Below are 23,266 nucleotides of genomic sequence, written 5' to 3'. Positions count from 1 at the left end.
AAGCAGCTAGTTGGGAGTCAAGTAGCAATACTTACAGATTCAGTTGAATTCAGTATTGTGCAAACACTAAAGTTAGTATTATTTAGTACTGTTTGGCATATTCTGCTCCAATAAAGCAACCTTAGTAGCCTTCTACTCCAATATACCACCCCCTTGTAGTTCACAAATCAAAGGACTGGACAGTATGGATATGCAATTTCCTAACTTCTCTGTAGCCAGTTTGGTGGATATGAACATCTTGAGACAATGTGGCAATTGTCTCATGTTTACTTCCAACCACTTAATCCTTAAACAAGCAGACAAAGTATATGAGAGGTGTACTTATGCAATGACACTGGATGCTAAACGCTCACATACAAGTCCACATCATGTTGCCAAAACCATTCACATAACACCTACTCCACATAGTACACAACACACAAACATATAGACTATCGTATGCTGAGGCACTTAAAGACAATCTTCCTAAACAACAAAGATTGTCTAGACCTCCCTTTGTCAAAGCTATGCCTCAGCAAGCCCAAAGACACTCAGAATAAAACAACACCTAACACCACACATTCTGTCACTCTCAGTGAAGCCCCAAACACCAAGCCCCTAAGACAAGCAAATACACTTCCCAGGACACTTGTCATAGGGGATTCCATTTTAAGATGTACTGATGCCCCTCTAACCAGGCTGAAAGAGAAGATAGAGGCTAGTTGCTTATCTGTGGCCAGAATCTGCCAATTCACGCACACAAGCACTCAAGTCATTATGCCAAAGGTACCAGTATGAATCCATCGTAGTCCATGTAGGTGTAAATGACCTGAGACGTACCTCCTTGGACTATATGAAGAGAGACATTGTGGAACTTTCAGAATATCTGCTCAGGCTGGTATGAGCCTAGCACTGAGTAACTTATTACCATCACTGAGAATGATGCCACACTCTGAGCAAAAAATGATTTAACTGGCGGTTATTCTGGGTCATTCTGAGGGAATCCAGTATTTGTCAACTTGGGAGGACATGGCTAACAGACCACGTTGCTTTGCCAAGGATGGTCTGTACCTCTCCCCTCTAGATTTTTAATACTGGCTAAAACTTTATCCACCCCCAGTGCCTTTTTTAGGCAATGCCAAATTGACAAACCTATTGACACAGCGAAATCAACTCAACCGCACTTCAAGGTGTTAGTGCTCAATACCAGCAGCCTAAACAAAAAACATTCCCTCCAAGCCAGCTTCACACTTGAGAATATAGACATCTGTGCACTTACTGCGACATGGTTTAAAGAGGCAGAGAGTATCCCAGCAGTACAAGATTTCAGTGCCTTTCACACTTTCAGACGAGTAGCTGCACAGACAGGAGCTGAAGGAGGAGGCGTCTCAGTATACATCAACAACAAGCATAACTCTAGGGTGGTCAAACATGATGACATGCTGGAGTTCCTCCACATGTAGATCACCACAGACAAAATATCATGCCATATCCTAGCTAGCTATAGTTTACCCTCCATGTCCCAAGAAACATACTTGGACCAACTGGAGACACTTGCCATCCAACCTAAAATCCTACTCATGGGAGACTTTAATTACCCCTCTATAGACTGGGAATCCTTCATGGCCATAAATCTATGGGCACAGAGATTCCCAGACTATGTAAATACAAACACCCTTGACCAAACAGTAAATGTGCCCACTAGAGGCTCCAACATACTGGACCTCGTGCTTACAAATATGTGAGAATACTGCACCCCACCCATGTCTCTTCCTCCATAGTAAGGTCCAGCCATAAATCTGTCTCCTTTAAAATCAAAATCACCTCCTTAATCTAATTAAAACCAGTAACAGGAACTACTCCAAGGCAAAATACTTTTTATTAAATATGATGGAATGTTAAAATTCATTGCTTCTCCAAACCCAGAGAACACAGCCGCCTATGCTGAATTGCTCTCAGAAACTCTGTACAACCATGTCAATGACTGCATAGAGGCTGATGTGCCTACCAGAACTAAGCCCAGAACTACCCCCAGAAACAAACTCCCTGGTAGCATCCCAAATTAAACAGGATATACAACAAAAGAAAAAAATATGGTAAAAATCAGGAAGGGTAGTTCCCATTAAGATAGAAACTCTCTTATCAAAATGAAAGGCAACCATATGGCCTTCTACAGCTATGTCAGAAACATTAAAGGCAGCACACAGGAATGTGTTAAACTGGTGATTAATGGTGTTACAATCACTGACTCTGGCAATATAGTGGACCTGTTAGTGGACAAATTCAGTTCCAACTTTTTCCCCCTGTTCCCCCCAACCATCCCCTAAAAAAATACCCTCAAACATAACCCCCTCCAACTACAATTAGGGAACATGTACTGGCTGCACTCACTAAAGCCAAACACAGCCTCAATGGATCCCGATACATCCCAGGATGCCTCCTGAATAGTCTAAAATATGACTTATCAGGACACCTGGAGTCATTATTTAACTATAGTCTTAAAACAGGCTTCGTGCCAAGTGAATGGAGGACTGCAACGGTCATCCCCCTTCATAAGGGAAGGCCTTCAACAGATCCTGGAAACTACAGACCCATTAGTCTGACTAGTCTTATTTGAAAAGCTATGGAAAGAATTATGGAAATGATCAACAAGGGCATAGGAGACCTCCACACACTGGATCTAGTTTGGCTTTATCAAAGGAGGATCATGCTTATTGAATCTGGTGGACTTCTTTGAAAAGGGTCACTAAGGCAATGGATGAGGGGAAAATTATGCATACTGTCTACCTTAAATCTGGCTAAAGCATTTGATAGAATACCCCACTCCAGCATTGCAGGAAAATTTATGGAACTAAGTATAAACCCCTTTATAACACACTGTATAGCAAACTGGCTCGTTGATAGGACCAAGGAGGTTAGAATTGGTGAGGCCACCTCTATAAAGAGACTAGTCACCAGTGGAGTCCCCCAGGGCTATGCACTGGGCCCTCTCCTCTTGGGCGTCTGCTTCTTGGACTTCAAAACTAATGTCAAAGGCCTTTGGTTGACCAGGTTTACAGAAGGTCTAACACAAACTCTTGGTGCCAAAGCCATGACTTAAAAGTCAACATTAGAAATGCATTATAGCACCTTTTGGGAAGTCTACCACCCTAGGTAACTACATTATCAATAAAACACCCTTAAAAGCTGAGGGACCTGGGAACTTGTGTAGATAGTAACGTAGCCTGTGTCCCGCATGTGTCCAAGGTAGTAAGAAAATCCGGTACTTACGTATTATCGCAACCACATTTGTGACGTCATATAATGCTTTATGTTTCTGTTCCTGTAAAACATTTTTTTTCATTTTACATTTAGTAATACTGAAATTAACAACACTATAGTTTTTACATAGCCTTACTTCAGTAAGAATAACTAAGCTGTCCCTGTATTTCTGGGGATGAAAATGCTTAGTTACACCAAATTGCTTGCTTACAAGACAGTGTTGATATATTAGTGAAATGTGGAGTCATTATTTCTGCTATTGGGAAGTTATCTGAACGGTTGGTGTAACATCAGTGGTATACACAGTTTTCGCATTGAGAAGGATTTCCGTGTTGTGATTCTAAAGTAGAACACATACAGGATCGCATTTCCCCTGCTTTTCTGCTCAGTTTAGGATGAACAATGTTGTCCGCTTGCAGTACGTTGACAAAGACCTGCTTACGTTTCTTATTCCTTTTTGTGTTTCACAACCAATGTCATACAATAGTAAGTAGGAGCTTACACACCCCTTTTTCTTCAAAGATAAACTAATTTTGTGCAAACATTATGGGTACTTAAGAATACATTAGGAATTATATGACGGCACAAACGTGGTTGCAATAATACGCAAGTACCGAAAATCCTTCTATGTTGCTCAACGTATAAGCAAGGGCATGGCATCTAAGTCCAGAGAGGTCATCATACCACTGCACTTGGCCCTCATCAGACCCTAGAGTATAATGCCCCCTTTGGTATGTACCTGACAAGACACATGCAGCAAATGAAATGTCCACAAAGGTTCTTTACAAAAAGAAAACAGGGAGTAAATACAATGTCTTATGCTGATCACCTCAAAGCCCTCTCTCTTCAGTCACTACCATATGGACTTCTGAGAGGTGATCTTTGCCTGGCATACAAGTAGCATCAGATCTATTAGATTAAAATACATAAATAGGGCATGTTGGAGAGACATACATGTTTCTCAGAGAATTACTATTCTCTGGAACAGGCTTCCCATCCAAATAAAGTAGAGTTCCTCCCTATCCCTATTTAAATGCAACTTGGGCCAATGGAGGGGTAATCAGACATTAGTAATGAAATACAGAAATTTTAGATCCTAAAGATCAGACAAAAAAAAATAAATAAAAGTATCTGTTACATAAGACAGGAAACAGATGCATGAACAACTAAAGAACAAATTCAAAGGACAAACAGCATTAACAGACAAAGTGCCAGACCTGTAGAACTGTGAAACACAAACCATCTACTAGGTAAGGAAGGCACTCACTCGCATGTCCGACTGGAGAGTATGTCACCCAGTCTCTCCAATAACAGCACTGTATATCCACGGACATGCCACCTCAGGAAAAGAAAGTACTTGGTTTTGCTCTAAAACAGTACTTCTGTTTAAAATCAAGTATTTCCCATCAGTAGAGTAAAGACGGCAAAGTATTAGTGGGCACAATCAACAAAAAAAAAAAAAAAAGATCTATGTTCAGTTCAATACTGACATTTACATGCTGGTATTACATTTGCATTGAAGTGCTTTAGCGCCCCATGTGTGGCAGAAATAAGCTGATCGCTGAATTACAGTTTGCTACAGTTTAAAAGGAAGAGCTGTTTTTGCTCTTCAAGTCTAATGAGAACTCCTTATGTGGAATGTAGCAAACCATTTGTCACAGTTTAAAGGAGATAAAAGTTTTTTTTTTCATTGCTCTTTAAGTCTGAAGATCTTTTTAGTTTTGGTTGTAAACTTAAAAGTTTGGGGGAGGGGCATCAGAATTTCTAGTAAAACTCTGTTACCCACTCTCAAAGACTGTCAGCCTTTAAGTTTAAAGGAGATAAAAGTTTTTTTTTTCATTGCTCTTTAAGTCTGAAGATCTTTTTAGTTTTGGTTGTAAACTTAAAAGTTTGGGGGAGGGGCATCAGAATTTCTAGTAAAACTCTGTTACCCACGCTCAAAGACTGTCAGCCTTTAAGTTAGAACAGGTGAATAATTGGAAGTGTTGGGGTATGGTTGCTGAGGGGGCAAAGAACACAGGAAGGATTCACATACTCTGAAAAAATAGAATATTTACCATTTTACTCTGCTTAGTTTATATTTTGTGTGTATGTCCTGTAACTAACATGCAATGGTACTTATCAGAGTTAGACTGAAATACATGACAAAGATTTGCATTGTTGTGAACAAATGCAATGCTGCAAGCTGCTATTTTGTTGCAGCATAAAGTTGAGTATATGAACTATATAACTAGGTATTGTCTGCATTTAATCTTTCCTGTTTAGTTTTTGGGGCTCCTGTTCTTCAGTCTTGTGCAGTACCAACATAAAAATACTTAATTACTGGATGACTTCCAAGATGGCTGCACACTGAGTAAAAGCTTAATTTTAGTTATCCCAGTGTGAAAACAGAAACTCAGAAAACAGAGCCAGTGAATTTGTCTTTTTGGGTGAAATTCAGTTACTGGCTAGTGAGTGCAATGTCTGGATGCCAGCAAAGAAGAAACCTGAGAAACTGAAAGAAAACCAACCACAAAATATGAGGAGAAAACACCGGCTGGGAAGAATCCTGCAGCTGTTAAGCAAAAAGTAGTTCAAGCTCCAGCTTTGGTGCGAGACATAACTTCCAGGGGAAAATACAAGTTAAATGTGCTCACAGCTGATTATAATCAGTAAGGAGTATATCAACTTAAATAACAAAAGGCTGTAAAAATGGAAGAAGTTTTAAACAGATACTCAGATGAGCTGATAAGGCTGCAAAAATCAGAGGTCGAAATGAAGAAAAGGCTAGCTGAGTATGAGACTATTTAAGAAGAGATGTTTCAAAAAATGTTAAGAATTAGTGGATGCAGCATGTAGGGAAAACCTGAGATTTTCCACTGTTCCAGAGAAATTGGAAGAAACAGACTGTATCAATTTTATGAAAGCACAAATAAGCAGCTGGACTGGTATTCCACAGCAGCTGCAGATAACTGAAAGAGCAAATCATATGTATGAACTAAACCTGGCCATAAGAAAGCAGCCAAGACTCCTAACAGTAAAGATGCAATCCTACCCAGCAGAAAGAGTTGATTCTGACCAAACTGTGGCAGAAGGACAAAGCACTAAAAGATGGAGACAGTAGAGTGTTTGTAGAAAATGATTACTCACTGTACACCAGGCAGAAGAGGAGTAAATTTATTCCAGCAGTCATGGAATGTTGAGAGGCAGGTGTGAGATTCAATTTGCTGAATCCAGTTACCTTCAGCATATTTTTTCCCCAGATGGTCCAAGTCATTTTTTGATGCAGAACATGCTAAGGAGGAAATATAAAAGTTTGTCCAACAAAAAAGTGAGCTATCAAACAAGAAGGGGACTCTGCTTCTTATTTCATCTGATAATAAAGCTCACAGAGAGACTATGCCAGTGAAGCCTTTTACAATGTTCCAAAGGAAAATGCTTGTGAGACAGAGAAAAGCACAGGAGCTGACTAGAAGATTCAGGAGTACATTGGAAATAAACCAGGAATGGGAGATGGAAATCAACAGGAAGAAAACCAGCAACTCTGACATTAATGTATAAATGATGGATTACAAAGTATCAATCACATTTGTGAAATATGGCTGAACAAGAAAACCTGGAAATATTGGACTTTACTGACTTTGTTAAACTTGAAGGGGACTCCAAAGCATATGCTTTACTGCATGTCATTAATGTTTGGAAGAAGGAAAGAGGTAACTGTAAGTAAAACAATTTTTGCTCTGAACAGTAATTTTATAAAACATGACATATACTGCATGTTATATAATAAAACATTTTCAGTTATTTTTATGTGTTATATGAATACTAAAGTAAACAAGAGCCCTTTTTCCTTCCTTCCTTTCTTTCTTCCTCTTTAGTTTTATGAAATGTAGTCGCTGCAATGTAAAAAGAGAAGAAAGCCTGGACTAAAGCACATTTAAGATAACAGGCTGTAACCTTGGGTTATTGAGGTAAGGGATGGGTTGTAAAAGTACAAAGATCATGATATACTGTAAGTAAAAATGATATACTTTTTCTTACTTTTGGATTAAGGCCCTTGTAGCACTAGGCAACAGTGTATCTGGTTCTCATGATTCTACGGAGATAAGCTGACAAGTGTGCAATAAAAAAATATATATTTTTGTCTTTCACTGGCTAAAAGATAATGTTTTCTGAGAGCATTTAAGTTGTTTTCTACATCTGGGAGGGGAATAAAGATATGAGAAAACCAGGCAGCACTTGGTGTAAGTAGAAGAACAAGCTGTACCATGCATCTTAACATGAATAACTTTAATTATAGATCAATTAAAGTCTGTCAGTGTAGCTGTCAGTCTGGGATAATTGATCCTATTATGAAGGTTAAATTTCATTATTTGAAGATATGTACAGTTTTGTGTGTTTGTATTAAGTTAATGGGTTATGGGGGAGTTCAGGAGCTGTGTTTGTTGTCTTGTTTGAGGATTTTCATTAAAGCAGAAAGTCTTGTAGAATGTAATGTGGTTTCAAATGGCTATGAAAAGAAACAACTTTATAAAAGATCAACCTGCCAAACATTAGTGAATGCATGTAACACAAAAGCTGAAACTAGACATTCAAAAAAAGCTGTTATAAATAATAGGTGTGAATAATACATTTTATCATAATGGCAGCACTTTCCATATTTGTCTTTGAACATGAATGCTCTCACAGGTATATACAAAAAAGAAAAAGCAGTGAACTGTATTATGAAATGCAGAGTGCAAATAGCTACGGTACAGGAGACACACTTGAAAAGAAATGAGGTTGTGAATTTGATAAAGAAAGGATTTCTGGATGGTTATTCAACAGAACATCTGGGACAAAGGAAAAGGGGAGTACTTATATTAATTGCTAGAGGAGCTCCAATAGCGACAGAAAAGGGAAAAAAGATAATTGTAAATTTTGGAATTTTGTTTCTAGTTGCTCCATTGTTCGTACTGGTGGTTTTCTATAATTGTAGATTTGTAATAGTAAGAGGCTACTGGCAAGGCAGGAGGATTACATTGGCATGTATTTCTATTCCACCTAAAACTTCTACAATGGAGCTTAAGAAAATTCTGGGAGAAATAATCAGCTTTCAGCATGAAAAAAGAAGTTATGTCATACCATAACGTTCCATCTGAGTTGTTGATCTTCTTCCAGTCATCACTGATGGGTTCGTTCTGAGCCCTCAGAACTAAGTCGGCCTAATGCCAAGCTCGTGTACACCAAAACTCTCAAACTAAGCTGCTACCTACAATGCCCTTCTCCCAGTTACCTCAGATCGAGTTTGCATGCAACATATAGAAGAAATAGAAAGACAATGGCCATCTCTGCGCAGAAACCCTGAAACACCACAAAGACCCAGAAGATCTGCCAGCAGCCTTTGGTGGGGGACGGTGGGAGGGTGTGATGACTAGAAGAAGATCAACAACTCAGATGGAACATTATGGTAAGACATAACTTCTTTATCTGAAGTTGTTAATCTTCTTCCTATTCATCACTGATGGGACAGAATCCCAAGCTACTTGGAGAATCTGGGTAGCCCTTATGGAAGAACATTCCTGAGAACCATTGAGCCGAACGCCGCTTTTCCCCTGGAGACCAGATCTAATTTGTAATGCTTGATGAAGGTATGGGGTTTAGCCCAAATGGCTGCTGCACAAATGGTATCCATGGAAGCCCTGGAATGGAAGGCAACCGAAGTTGCAATGGCCCTAGTTGAATGAGCTTTGATTTGATCAGGTTTGGATTAATTCGTAAGGGAATATGCAAAGGTAATGCAATGTCTGAGCCATTTTGATAAAGTAACCCTTGATACAGCACATCCCAATCTAGGACCAGAAAAGGAAATGAAAAGTTGGTTTGACTTGCAAAAAGGCTTAGTCCTGTCTAGACAGAAACATAGTTGTCTATGTACATCCAATGAATGATGGCAGTATTCCCCTTTATTTGAGTAGTTTGGGAAAAGAGCTCAATGGACTGGTTAATAGAGAAGTCGGAAACCACTTTGGGGAGAAAAGATGAGTTAGTACGAAGGGATACTCTGTCCTTATTGAAGATTAGATACTGGCTCTTGATGCATAAGGCTTGTAACTCAGATATCCATCTGGCTGATGTGACCGCCACCAAAAACAAAGACTTCCATGAGAGGAATTTTAGATCACATGTCGCAGCAGGCTCAAAGGGAGGTAGATAGAGACACTGGAGAACCTGGGAGAGATTCCATGTCTCTACAGGCTGCCTGATAAGAGGTCTACTATGGAAAACTCCCTTGAGAATGGTCTTGCATAGTCGGGTGGAGATAAGAGGGACTTCATCTGAACCATTATGGAAATTGGAAATAGCTGCTAAATGGACTCCAATAGTAGAGGCGGACACCCCATTGTTAAATAACTCAGAGAGATAGTGAAGAATGGTGGCTGTAGGAGTTGAAAAGGGATCTAGCATCTGATTATTCGACCAGATAGCAAATCTTTTCCATTTATCTCTGTAGAGTTTTCTGGTGGATTGTTTGTGGGACGCCAGAATAATATTCTGTACAGAAGAGGAGAGGGTTTCCTGCCTGGTGACTAATGGAAGTGGAGAAACCAACCTGTCAGCCTGACGGTGGAAAAATTTGGGGGAGTCCGCCCTTGTGGGTGAGATATTATGTCATGATGAGTGTTCAGGATCCAAGGAGGTTGTAACAGGTGAGGTTGGAGGAAGGGAAACCACACTTGACGAGGCCAGAAAGGGGCAATGAGGATCACCTGGCTTCTCAACTGAATAGATTTCCTTAGAAATAAGGGAATCAGAGGTATCGGAGGATAAGCATAGAGAAGACCCGTGGGCCAATCGTGAGTCAAAGAAAGCGTCTCTCTGTGACTCCCTGTGTGGGGGAAAGAGAGCAAAATAGCTGTTGCATTTTTTTGTTTGAGGGGGAGGCGAAAAGATCACAACAAGGCTGGCCCCAATGGCTGAAGATTTCTGCCACCACGATCGGGTTGAGATACCACTCGTGAGGATGAAGGATGCATCTGCTTAGTCTGTCCGCAATCACGTTGGAGCTCCCTGGGATATGCGTTGCGATTAAGAAGCAGTTGGAAGCTATCGCCCAATGCCAAATTCTCACTGCCTCGCGACATAAGGGGTAGGATTTGGTCCCTCATAGGTTCATAGGTTCATATGTAGGTACTAGGCTATCTGCCCGAGGGCATTTATAAGCCTAGCCAGAGTGTGTCGGCTTTCGCCGCCCCATTGATTAATTAACTGATCCTCTGTCAAGCAGAGCTAATGAAGTGATCCCAGGGGTGTATTTTCTGTTACCCATCCACTCGTCAAGGTTTCTCTTGAAGAGTGTTTCAAGGTTTATTGTCGTTCATTGACTACACAATTTATCTAGAAATATTTTAGTAAAACTGAAACAGTTTAAAACCAGTATCATAAATGAGAAAAAAGTATAATTGTGTAAAACCTTACCATAATAATAGGTGTCCTTGCCTTCCCTGTTTGTTTATGTACCAGACGACCAACATATTGTCTGACTGGATAGCAATTGTTCCTGATGGAAGGAGTGGATGAAATGCCTGCAATGCTAACAGCACAGCTCTTAACTCCAGGACACTGGTATGCAAGTTGACCTCTAGTTTGGACTACGTGCCTTGAACTGTCTTTTCCTGGAAGTGCCCCCCCCCAACCCTATCAGGGAAGTGTTCATGATCACTGTAGCGTTGGGTTGGGGAGTCTGGAAGGGGCAACACCAGAGATTTTCATCTGTTCTCATCCACCAGAGGAGATCTTGCTCGCAGGAGTTGGTGATGAGGATATGTGCATTCAGAGGGTGGAGATTGGATATCCACTGGGACAAAAGGAGCCATTGTAGTATTCTCATATGCAATCTTGCTAGGGGGACAATTGGAATGGCTGCTGCCATAGACTCCAGAGCCTGAAGAACTTCCCTTGCAGACACCTTCCATAGACAGAGTATCACTTGCACTTGTAACCGTAATCTCAGAAGTCTGTGAGGAGGAAGAGAGACTTGGCTGGTTTGAGTGTTGAATATCACTCCAATAAATTCCAGTTGTTGGGTGGGATGAAGGTTGGATTTTCCCAGTGAATTGTGATGCCTAGGAACTCCGCCAGTGCTAGGGTGTAGTGAGGGCCCTGACCAGTAGGTGCTTGGTGGGGGTGGAGAGGAGCCAATCATCTAGATACGGAAACACCTGGAATCCCTGAAGTCTCAGATGACCTGTCACCACTGCTAGGCATTTTGTGAACACTCTGGGGGCTGTCGAGAGACAATGGCAGGGCTCTGAATTGGTAATGATTGGCTCCCAGCCAGAAGCGATGAAGACTCCTGGAGCATTTGTCCATTTTGATGTGGTAATACACATCCCGGAGGTCTAACTAGCACATCCACACACCCTCGTGAAGAAATGGGGGAATGGATTGAATCGTGACCATGAGAAACCTGGTCTGAACTACTGATTTGTTTAGCTGGCTAGATCCAAAATGGGCCTCCAGTCTCCGGTCTTTTTTGGCACCAAAAAGAATCTTGAGTAAAAACCGGATCCGCACTGGTCTGGGGGGACTTGTTTGATGACTTGTTTTTGACACAGCTTTCTTATTTCTGAAGCTGATTCTTCCCTTTGACTGGGTGGAACATTGGGTAGGGATTTCGGAGGTCTTGAGTAAGAGATTAGGGGAATGTAATAACCTCTGGAAATTATTCTCTGCACTCACTGATCATTTGTAATAGAGCGCCAGGCAGCTTAGTGCAGAGAGAAATGAGCCCCAACTGCTTCCAGAGGAAAGCAATCGGGCAGCGCTTCAGGAGCGCTGATAAGGTTGTCCGGAGAAAGAATCCCTGAAGCCCTGATTTCAGGGAACCCCCTCTGCCCTGAAAGGAGCATCTTTCATTATTGGAACCCCCTCTACCTCTGGGGGAGTCCTCACCATGTGCACTACGGAAAGGACCTTGAGATTTTTTTGTGCCACATCTTTCCATTCCTCTGGTTCCTGGAGAAAGAGCTCTGAGCCTTGGAAAAATGTAGGCCAACAGCAGACAAGGTTTTTCCTTCCTGCTCACACCTGGCTAATGTGTCCTTTACTTTAGAACCGAACAAAGTGGACGGTTCGATAGGGGCGTTTAAAAAGGAAGACTTGAAGGAGTCTGCGAGGTCACAAATGCACATTCAGGTGTGACGTCTCATAACTACGCCTGCACCTGCAGATCTAGCCACCCCTTCGGTTGCGTGGGACAGCAACCTCATGGATAAGTTGGAGATCGACTCTAGGGTAGCAAGTTGGGAAGCAACTTTATCATGTGCCCCGTCCGAAACTTGACCAGTGAGACTCCCAGAGAGTTCAGATATGAGATCTCTTTGAAGCCTTGTAAAATGTGCCAAGTAATTCAGAGACCTAACAGCAAAAGTCACTGAAGCAAAAACTCGCTTCCCTAACCTGTCCACTGCCTGGGACTCTCTGTTGGGCGGGTGGACAGCAGGACTTTCCTCCGCAAGGTCCTTTTTTGTGGCAGTCACCACCACCATAGCGTCTACTGGTAAGCCTCTTGACCAATGGGGCTGTTCCTCTGGAGGGAAGAGTATATTGTCTGGTCTCCGGGTAATGGCCTCAATGGTATCAGAGTTCTTCCATGCCAGCTGCACGATGAGCTTGACTAGGTCACTGGCAGGTAGGGTCACGCAAGAAGTACAGGGCTGAGAGCCTGCAGGAATACGGATTCCTCCAAGGAAGGGTTGGAGGGCTTTCAGTCACCCCTCTGCCTCAAAATTTCCAAGATGTCTCCTAAGGAGACATCATCAGGAGGTAACTGTGGGGACCCCTCCCCATCATCATAATCTGTATCTTCAGTGAGGGACTCCTCCGGGGAGTCCATATGTTTCCTCTTACACTTCCTTTTCCGAGGAGGATCTTCAGTGGGAACATCTGAAGAGGACTCAGAAAGGAGGTTACCCTGTACAGGGGTTTCCTGAGGCTTATGCTCTCAGTGTCCTGGGGGGGTGGCCTGTGATAGCTGCAGCTCAGAAGGAGTGGGGGGAAGGTCCAATGTAGGAGGAGTGCTTCCCGAAGCAAGCACCCTCTCCATCACTCGGAAGGCAGGCCCGCCCAAAGAGGAATGGGAGCCCGGAATCAAGGAAGACAATCTCGGAACTGGGGTCACACCCCGCTCTGCGTGGCCCGCTCCCGGGGACAGAGCCTCAAGCAAAACCGGGGCAGGTGTCACCCCCAGAGCCAGAGATGGAGCCGATGAAACAACCAGAACCATTCCCGGAGCCGAGGGTTCTACTCCCCTAAGCATGAGATTGAGGAAGGGATGGTTCCGAAGGAACCAAAACCCAAAGGGGCCTCGGAGCCTCAGGGAAGGTAACTGTCCATGCCGAGGAGAGGATTCATCCCGCAGATGTCGGAGCTATGGGCCTCGGTACTGAAAGGTCCAAGGGTGGAGAATAAGTGGGAGTCGCAGGGGCAATGGACCCAAAGTGGACCCAAAGCCCGGAGTGGGGTGGGTTCGAGGAAAATTTGTAATCCCCCTGGCTGTCAGCAGCTGATCAAACAGGCGCACCACATCCGATTCAGATTCAGGTTCCTGGTGGACCTAATCGACACTCCTGAGGGGAAGTCAGGTCAGTCCAAAAAGGGGCTAAAGACTTGTCCAGCAAAAGGATCCAAGGATGGGGTCTGAGGTGAAGTAAACGTTGGCACCGTGGATTCCAGTTTTTAGACAGGGAAAAGGGGAACTATTGTGCCGGAAAAATGGCTCAGAGCCGAAGTGCTAGCTGGGGTGGAGGTCATTATCGGCTCCAATGGAGTTGTTGGTACCAATCTCAGAACGGAGATAGGGGATGACGGTGCCGAGCTAATGGCAGTCAATAAGGTAGGGTCCGAAACTACAGTCGGAACGGTAGCAGTAGTTAGTGCCGAGGATGGTGCTGATGTGGAAGTCACAATATCAGAAGGCACCAGTGGAGCAGAGCTCGGAGCCAGGTTATTGAACCAAGGAGGTGATCTTGTGCCCCGTGGAAGTCTTAAGGGCCTTGTGCTTATGAGGCTTGCCCTTCTCACCAGCTGGTGAAGAAGGGTCCGAATGAGGACGTTCTTTGTGCGTAGATGGAGGGGTTGAGACGTCCGATGCAGAAATAGCCTCAGAAAATGGAGAAGGAAGCAGGCCTTTCAGAATAAGTTTATTCTTTCTTTCATTCAACGTTTGCTGACTGAAACTAACACAAATTTGACAGGGAGGTTTCACAGATAGGTGTGGAACCCCCAGACAATAAACACATTCTTCATGTAGATCACTGTTGGGGAGTTTACCATCGCAGGAAGAGCAATGCTTAAACCCCGAAGTCCCTTTCTTTTCAGACATACCAAAAAAGCGAGTAACTAAACCAAAAAAGAGGTACTGAGGAGGAAAGAAAAGAGAAGAAAATACCAACAATGGTATTAAACAATGGTAAGAAAGAGAATACCCGTGGGTAGAGCTAGTTAAGAAAACCAGAAATATAAGGTTTTGAGAAAAAAATTACAAAATACTGCAAAAATTGAAAAATACAATACTTAGCTGGAGAGCTTGGTGAAATGCTGCTATATGGCTGCATGGAAAATTAGATTTGCGTTAACTGGGAGAAGGGCATTGTGGGTAGCAGCTTAGCTCGAGAGTTTTTAGTGTACACGAGCTTGGTATTAGGCCGAATTGGTTCCGAGGGCTCGAAACCGAACCCATCAGTGATGAATAGGAAGAAGATTAACAACTTCAGATTATTACTTAAAGGAGGGGCACTGAAATTTGATTTACAACAGTGAGGCTGTATCTGAGTGGCTAGAAGGGAAAATATAACAAAAGAGGGTAGATTTGTAAAGAAATTTATGAAACTATTTGATATGGAAGATGTGAATTCAGTAGTAGGAGCTCAGGGAGAATTTACATATATTATTCTCCAAGATACAAAAACTGGGCTAGGCTCGACAGAAATTTATTTCACAGGAACATATGAATTTAATTGAAAGTTTTGATATGTATCCAATAGCTATTTCAGATCAATTGCCAATAATAACTAAAATAAAAATGCAGGGTAATGAAACAGAAATGAGACATCAAAGTCTGTAAGATTTAGGATTTTTGCTTGGAAGTGTTTGCATAGTTATTTTATAACCCAAGCAGACTCCAAAGAATTTTTACTCAGGTAGTTTACAAATGTTGAAGGTGTGATGGGGAAGAAAGAGGTAACTGTGAACATGCTTTTTGGGAGTGTGACGAGTTAGCAGACTTTAAATAGCCCTTGCAGACTACTCTGTCAGAAATACTGGGTGAGCAAATTGGTGTAACTAAGGAAATTATTTTTTTGAGCTGTGATACAGAATCAGAAATGGTAAGACATAGTAAGGCCTTGCTACGTTTAATTTTGGTGGCTGTCAAAAAAAAAAAAAAAACAGTTACTAGAAAATCAAAATCAAACTCTAAACCAACCATACTACAAGCAGTGAATATAGTAAAAGAGATAAAAGAACTGGAAGTGGATTCTTTAGAAAAGGGTAGGAGCAAGTTACATAGAAAAATGGGAACTGTGGGAATGATATATGCAGAATAATGTTTTGGAGGAGGAATGAGGTTTAAGGGAAGGCAGGTATTGAATGAGCTATGTAATGGTTGAATGACAATGACTGTATAGAAGATTATATGTGATGTATAATGTTTGCAACTGAAAATATGTCAGTATGGTTTGGTTTGCTTATATAAATGTATGATTGCCTATGTCATAAGTGATAATTTAATAAAGATGTTTCTTGTGAATTCATTCATTTATTAAATTTAGGTGCATTTAAGAAAATGAACACAAGCATTATACAAGCAAAGCAGGCTGAAACAGGAAAATAAGCTTAAAATAATAAAAAATATTATGAAACAATTACAGATAAAAACGCAATAAGTTAGTAATAAAAGGAGACTATCATAACCCCCCTACGTCACAAGATGGGTTGCCAACTGGCTCATGGACAGAACCCACATGGTAATAGTTGCAGGAGCTAGATCTGACTCTAAACCGGTTACAAGTGGCATTCTCCAGGGCTCAGTCCTAGGACCCCTCCTGTTCAGCATATATTTCTCAGAGGTACAGGCAGGCACAGGAGGACCTTGCTGACCAAGTTTGCAGACGACTGCAAACTAGGGGATATAATTGACTCTCCAGCTGACACAGACATCCTCCAAAAGGGTCTCACTGAGACAGGTACCTGGTGTCAAAACCATGGCCTCAAGCTAAATGCCAAAAAGTGCATAGTCATCCCTTCTGGAAAAAACAAAGTACCCACAAACTACCACATAGGTGGTAGTCCCCTAAATACGGAAGACGTAATAAGGGATCTGAGGACCCAAGTAGACAGTAATTTCTCCTTTGATAATCACATTGCCAAAGTGGTTAGAAAATCCTTCTATGTGGCCCACCTAATCACAAAAAGGTTTGCATCCAGATCAAAAGAGGTCATTGTGCCCCTCTACTCATCACTCATCAGACCTATCATACAGTACAACATCCCACTTGGGATGTACCTTACAAGACACCTGCAACAGCTGGAAAGACCACAGAATTACCTCATCAAGAAGATCACTGGCCTCAAACAGATGCCCTATTTAGCGCGAATGAAGAAACTCCAGCTGTACTCGGTTGCATACCGCCTACTCAGAGGTGATCTCTGCCTGACATACAAGGCCATGTCCAACTCAGAATTGATGGACATGCTCCACCTAAAGAAAACCATACCTCTCGAGCCACACGCTCTAGGGATCTAAACCTCACCACAATAATAAATAGGACATGCTGGAGGGATAGATTCCTGTCCCAGAGACTTCCCATGCTTTGGAACAAGATTCCAATCTACATTAGGCAGAGCTCCTCGCTAACACTCTTCAAGAGAAACCTTGATGAGTGGATGGGAAACAGAAAGTTTACCCCGGGGATCACTTCAATGGCTCTGCTGGACAGAGGCACAGGGAACTAATCTAAGGGGGTGGCGAAAGCCAACACATTCTGGCTAGGCTTATAAATGCCTTCGGGCAGATAGTTTCATAGGTAGGTACTAGGATATCATTAAGACAAAGGACAATGCAACAAAACTGGTTAGTAACATGAGCAAGTATTGGGGCAAGCAAAACAGTCAGTAATATCTTAGATACAATAAGTATGCCCTCAAGGATACCTTACATCCACTCACTCTCAGATTATCTACCTAATCTACTTCTTGGGCATAGGTAAGATAGAGCATATCTGGGTATTAAATTGGTGTAAGGCAGAGAGAATAGCCAGTGTTGGACAGGGCACCAGTCCATTTTAAAATGCATAAAGATACTTACCTGTACTACCAACCAACTGAGAATTTGGAAGCCTTCAAATTAACCTATTACAATCCTTGAGATATGGGATGAAATACTGGGGAACAAAAAAAAAAACATGGACCAAAGCAGAGAGTACAATCTAGAAAGAATGCATTCCTCTGGCCATGAACCAAATAGAGGATTAAACAGAGTGAGGCAGCATTGTTAAATGTTGCATCACTGTGTCACTTTATGCACCATTACACACACATTTAATTTATAACATTTTTATAGAGTTCCACTGAAATCAATATACAGATCAGAAAGTGTAAGACAGTACCTTACCCAATTCTTAGTGTCCTTCTTCCTGTATCCCTGAAAAATACTTAAAGAAATTACCATTTTGAAATTACTGATAGGTGAGTATTCACCATATCAGCTGATGATGAAGATGGCTCCCTGCACAAAGTTAATTAGTGGGGACATTCTTCCAGAGTACTTTTTTAAAACCTTTGTTGTCTTGCTTTTGCAGTAACATGAGATTCCTTTAGCCAACATAGCTTCACCCTCACCTGGGTTAATGGATGTATGGACTCCAGATCTTGATGGCCACTTGAACCGACCACCTTCTGCAAATTGTACAACTTAACTACAATGACATAAATATATACACATGGAGCTTTTACTTAGAGACAGGTTCAACAGAATCCACAGCAAAACAATTAACCACTAAAATTGGGGAAAAAGGTGAAAAAAATGCACCTGCTTTAAAGGACTCTCTTGAAGATCAGTTTTGGTATGGATACAGTAAGTGCATTAGTATCTGTAAAACCTTTCTTCGGGTAGTATTCTGCACTGGTTTAAGTGTTAGGAAGAATCCTAAACTGGTAGCACCAAATACAGAAAATATGACACAAGACAGACAGACCAAAGGAAGGGATTTTTACAAACAAAGAAGGTGAGGCATGGCCCTCCCATATGATGTTCAGCTGCTGCAGTGGAGGTCCTGGGAGTCACAGAAACTGTGTGGTTAGTTTCTGCCTAACAGCTCCAGGATCTGGGTTCAATCCTATGCCTTGGTTACAGTCTCTACATTTGTATTCCTGTCCCTTTGTGTTTTTTTTCTGTGTACTCACATTTCCTCCCACCTTCCAGAAACATACCTTTTCAACTGGCTCCTCTAAGCTCTCTATGTATACTGCTTTTACTTTTGCTATTGTGAGCTAGGTTGTGACTGAAGAGGGTCTGAAATGGATCACTTTACTTACATTGACAAACAGTTACATTTAATCCAGATGTCAGGGCTTACTAAATGTATACACTTAGGACTACGTGATGGCAGTGCATATGCCTGCTTTAGAAACATTCTGGAAACGAGCACTGGAAGCAGCACTCTTCTCCACCTTTTACCTCACTAATCAAAGGGTTGTTAACTTGGTGTTGGCAAAACTCAGAAACATTATGCTTACCCACAGCAAAGGAGACAAAATTGTGGACTCGTTACAGGTAGAATCACATTTATGGTATGTACAATTAAGTTTCCTCTCTTATGTGCTTCAGGGATGAAGACACTGGTATGACTGTTTACTATACCACACAGGTGCAAATGTTTTGCATACACAAGCTTTAGGAATTTGAGTTGCTTACACCTACATAGAAAAAATGGTAGCTCTGATTAACATGGGGAGCCAGCCACTCACAGTCCCCATACAGTGCACCCTTACTAAATATAACATCTTCCAAGATTGAAAATCCTCAGGAAAAGTTGCTCCGTATGTTGAGCCAGTCCTGGATTTCCTTCCTATAGTCTCCATTTGCTTAATTATACATTACTCCTGAGTCACCCCTGAAAAAAATGGATTCTTTCTCTCCCGTGGGCTTACCTGTCTAACAAATAGATTTTTTAACTCTGTTTGTCACTACACAATCACAAAAGACTGGAAAGTGAACAGTCAACTCAGAAAAAAAAAAAACTTTCCAGAAAAAGTGGGCTTAGTCTGAGTGAGATCATATCCCTGTATAAGATCAAGTACTGTTACTTATATGCAAGTCCTGAAAAGTTGAAACATAAAAAGTAAAAGTAATCAATAGCAGAAAAGCATAATGACATAGATATAGGAGTACAACAGATTTAAGATCTGGCAGATCAGTTGGTTCAAACAGTGGGCAAGACAACATGCTTCTATAAAATGAAGGTCATACAGTGAGGAGAAAGCTTTCACAGGGCTAGGGTAAAGGATACCCTTTGGGAACTACTTAACCATTCAGTGCTTGGTTTAGGTCTTGCTAATGGTAATGGAAGGTTAAAGCTACAGTAACTAGAACCTAAGTTAAATAGCCATTTAACTTGACTGACAATACTTAAGTCAACTAGCTGAGTGGAGAAAAGATTTTAGCAGCCCAACTGGAGAGCGTTTTCTATTGGTTTTATACGTATCCCTGGTAGAAGGTTTTGTGACAGAATTAAGAATCTACAGACTGCTGCTAAAATGTCAGTGGGAAAATGTCCATCACTCTATGAAAGAGATTATAAGTCACATTGATATCCTCTTGAATCAACAGAGCACCATCTGCTAAAAACAGGATCAGAACTCGAGGAGACAGGGGCAAGAGAAGGGAGAAGCAGCCTTAAAAAGTCACCACTGAACAGACTGACTTTTGGTCTTAATGACTAAAGTTTTCTGAGTAGACAAGAAACCGATAGGGGGGGTGCACATCAATAGCCCTATGTAGCAAAGACGGAGCACATAGAGAGCCCATCCCACTCTACTCTGTTAACCCATTCACTCCAATGGAGTTCAGGAAGTTTGCACTGTAACTTCCAATGGGAGAAGCCTAAGCTTTTCCACAAAATCAAATTATCTCCTCACATTTCAAACAAATGTTCATATCTCTGGAACCATAGAGGTTATAAAAGAAGTATAAATGGCAAACTCTTCAGCACAAATTATTTTTATAGTAGTAATATTTTTTAGGTTCTAGGTCTTAAACCGAATTGCGTAAGTCCCAGTAAACATAATAATTATTACATTTGTAATATTTTGTAAACAACTTGCAATATCTCAGCAACCACTCAAGTTACACATATACTGTCAGCAGCATTTTATTCATCTAGCTGAGAGCTTTCATGTGAGACTAAGGACCTCTGTCTGTGTTACTTGGTTGTTGAGATATTTAGAAAAATGTGATATTATATCTATATGAATTAATATCATAAAAACAACTGTTAATATCTCTTGACCTACACAAGATAGAGGTCAAATATTAATGCAGTTGAGTTTGCCATTGTGTAAGATTTAAGATGCAATATTTTAAAACCTTGTACATAGCATGGTTTTGGAATTACTGATGCAAATATGAACAAGCAGTATTTGACGCCTAGAGGCATCAGTACGAGTTAACTGCAGATGCACCTGGAGGTGTTACTTGGATGTAATGAGTTAAAATGGCACTGCAGATGCACCTGGAGGTGTTACTTGGATGTAATGAGTAAAAATGGCACACATTTGGAAGCACTACATTTTCTGTTTGCTGCAAACAGACTGACCACTGGCTTGCCCAAAGTTTGAAAATCACAGGCACATTATTCAACAAGAACAATACAGCCAAAATGGGCTGATACTCAGGGTTAGATTAACTGTTTGGACTTTTTGACTATCTCAGCATTTTTCATTACAAACATTATATCTATACCTATATATTTATACCGATTATATCTATACCTATATATTTATACCGATTATATCTATACCTATATATTTATACCTATTATATCTATACCTATATATTTATACCGATTATATCTATACCTATATATTTATACCTATTATATATAGGGGTTGGGAGGGTGGCCTAACGGTTAAGGTGTTTGCCTTACAAACACAAGGTGCAGGGTTTAAGTCTCACAAGGGATAATTGGGCTAAGCTTAAAATGGCTCGCAAGAGCAGTTAGCTTAGTACTAACCTATGAACCTATATCTATACCTATATATTTATACCTATTATATCTATACCTATATATTTATACCTATTATATCTATACCTCTATAAAGAATACTTCAACAAAGCTTGGATTTGCTCCTACATGAGCCCAGGCTGAGGTACTCTTATACCATTTTCTACCTCTAATCTCTTTATCCCCACTACTAATGTACCCTACCCTCCCTTTCTCTACATATACTCCCCTGAGGTTACACTCCTATCTTTCCACATCTATTCCTACTATCCCCTCTATCACACCCTACCCTTCTCTACTCGTACTATCCTATGCCTTCACCAATAGTATCTGTTACCATATTTCATGACCTCTAAAATACTAATGATCATTATAATAATTAATCATCTATTATGTAAATAATGCTGCATCTTCCTATTATCAGGCTTTCGCTATAATTTATCCTTGTATACTATGACTTTATTATTGTCAGTTGAGTTTTTATTCTGACAAACTCTGTAGTTTTTCAAATTTTGTGCTTGAATGTCATGACTTTATTATGTTTGTCTAGTTTTTTTATTCTGTTAACCATATGTATCTGGAGCTTTTCTCCCCAGGCCTCTGCTGAAAATAGGTATCTTATGACCCAGTTGGGCTTTCCCAGTAAACAAATGCCAAATAAATAAGTTAGACTTTAAGCAGCTCTCCAAAACTCTGTTTCCTTGCAGAGTGAGTTAAAGCATCTTAGAGACTATAAAAATAATGTTGCACATGAGAGCAGAGCAAAGCACGTGAACCAAGTTCAGCAGGGAGATGTCTCTGTGTTTTTTTTTTTTATATATGGATTGTGTTTTTCCCCTAAAAAAATGTAGACTACAGCCATATGTTACTAAAGTAATTAGAATATATTTTGAAGTATAACACTATGATTCTTAAAGGGTTAAATCAAGAAATTATAAGGCAAGTTTTTATACGACTGGATAACTGTGTAAGTAATGTTTCTATTCAATGTATTTAAAGTATGCTTTTGTGTAATGATTTTACCCTTTCAAGAATTCCTATTTAAGGTGCTTGCTCAAATAAAGCCTGCCTTTTTATGAAATATCAGGAAGTTTGTGTTTTGTAACTCTGCTTTTATAAAGGGTATACATCAGGTGATATCAGAGGAACAGCAATACGAGATAAGCATCACTAAGATACACAGATAACCAGTTCAGAAATAGAAAAAAATAGGTTAAACTTTGAATAGCATCTTACGCTACTACATCAACAGTCTTTTCCTTGAAGATCAGCTTCATACAACAGTACATTCTAGATTTATGTTACACTTTCTCCATGCACCCTTTATTATATTCAGTTAGATTCAGGGTAAATGTATTGTTAGGAACCAATGCTATGGTATATTACCTAATCAAATTTACAAAAGCACAGTAAACAAGAGTGGATATATGTAATGAAGTATCAGTGCGAACAGTACCAGTGAAGTCATGGAGCACAAGGACTGCTGTAACAAGTATTTTATACAATTAAGGAGCAGAAATAACAGAAACCTTAAAAATCTGGAACTAAAATACATTTCTTATTGATACTTACAGAGCATTCTTCCTCCGATGTCTGCACACATCCCGACCTGTCGTTCCGCACACAGCATGCTGAATGTTTCTCCTCTTCCCTTTTCTTCATTATTAAATTGTGTACCTGCTGGTCCTGTCTCATGCATGGGGAAAATTTAGCACCAAGGTGTATGAGAGCTTCCTAAAATACAGAAAGGAAGATGGTGCTGATGATTAAATGTTAGCTGTTGA

The 23,266-nt window shown here is 40.8% G+C and overlaps 1 protein-coding gene across 7 annotated transcripts in view; it reads right to left on the bottom strand.

Moving 5' to 3' along the window:
- The window catches only part of RHBDF1 (rhomboid 5 homolog 1), a 1,247,410-nt gene that overhangs the window by 139,176 nt on the left and 1,084,968 nt on the right, over positions 1–23,266 (bottom strand). For all 7 annotated transcript variants that reach the window (XM_044089448.1, XM_044089447.1, XM_044089451.1 and 4 more), the window contains one exon: positions 23,055–23,216. In XM_044089448.1, the coding sequence (XP_043945383.1) occupies positions 23,055–23,216 (162 nt within the window). The remainder of the gene's footprint in view (positions 1–23,054; positions 23,217–23,266) is intronic.

Source organism: Protopterus annectens, chromosome 12.part0, assembly GCF_019279795.1.
Source record: "Protopterus annectens isolate FY-2018-M chromosome 12.part0, PAN1.0, whole genome shotgun sequence".
NCBI classification, from domain to species: domain Eukaryota; kingdom Metazoa; phylum Chordata; order Ceratodontiformes; family Protopteridae; genus Protopterus; species Protopterus annectens.
The sequence above is the reverse complement of the archived record's forward strand: the minus strand, read 5'-3'. Positions and strand labels throughout refer to the sequence as shown.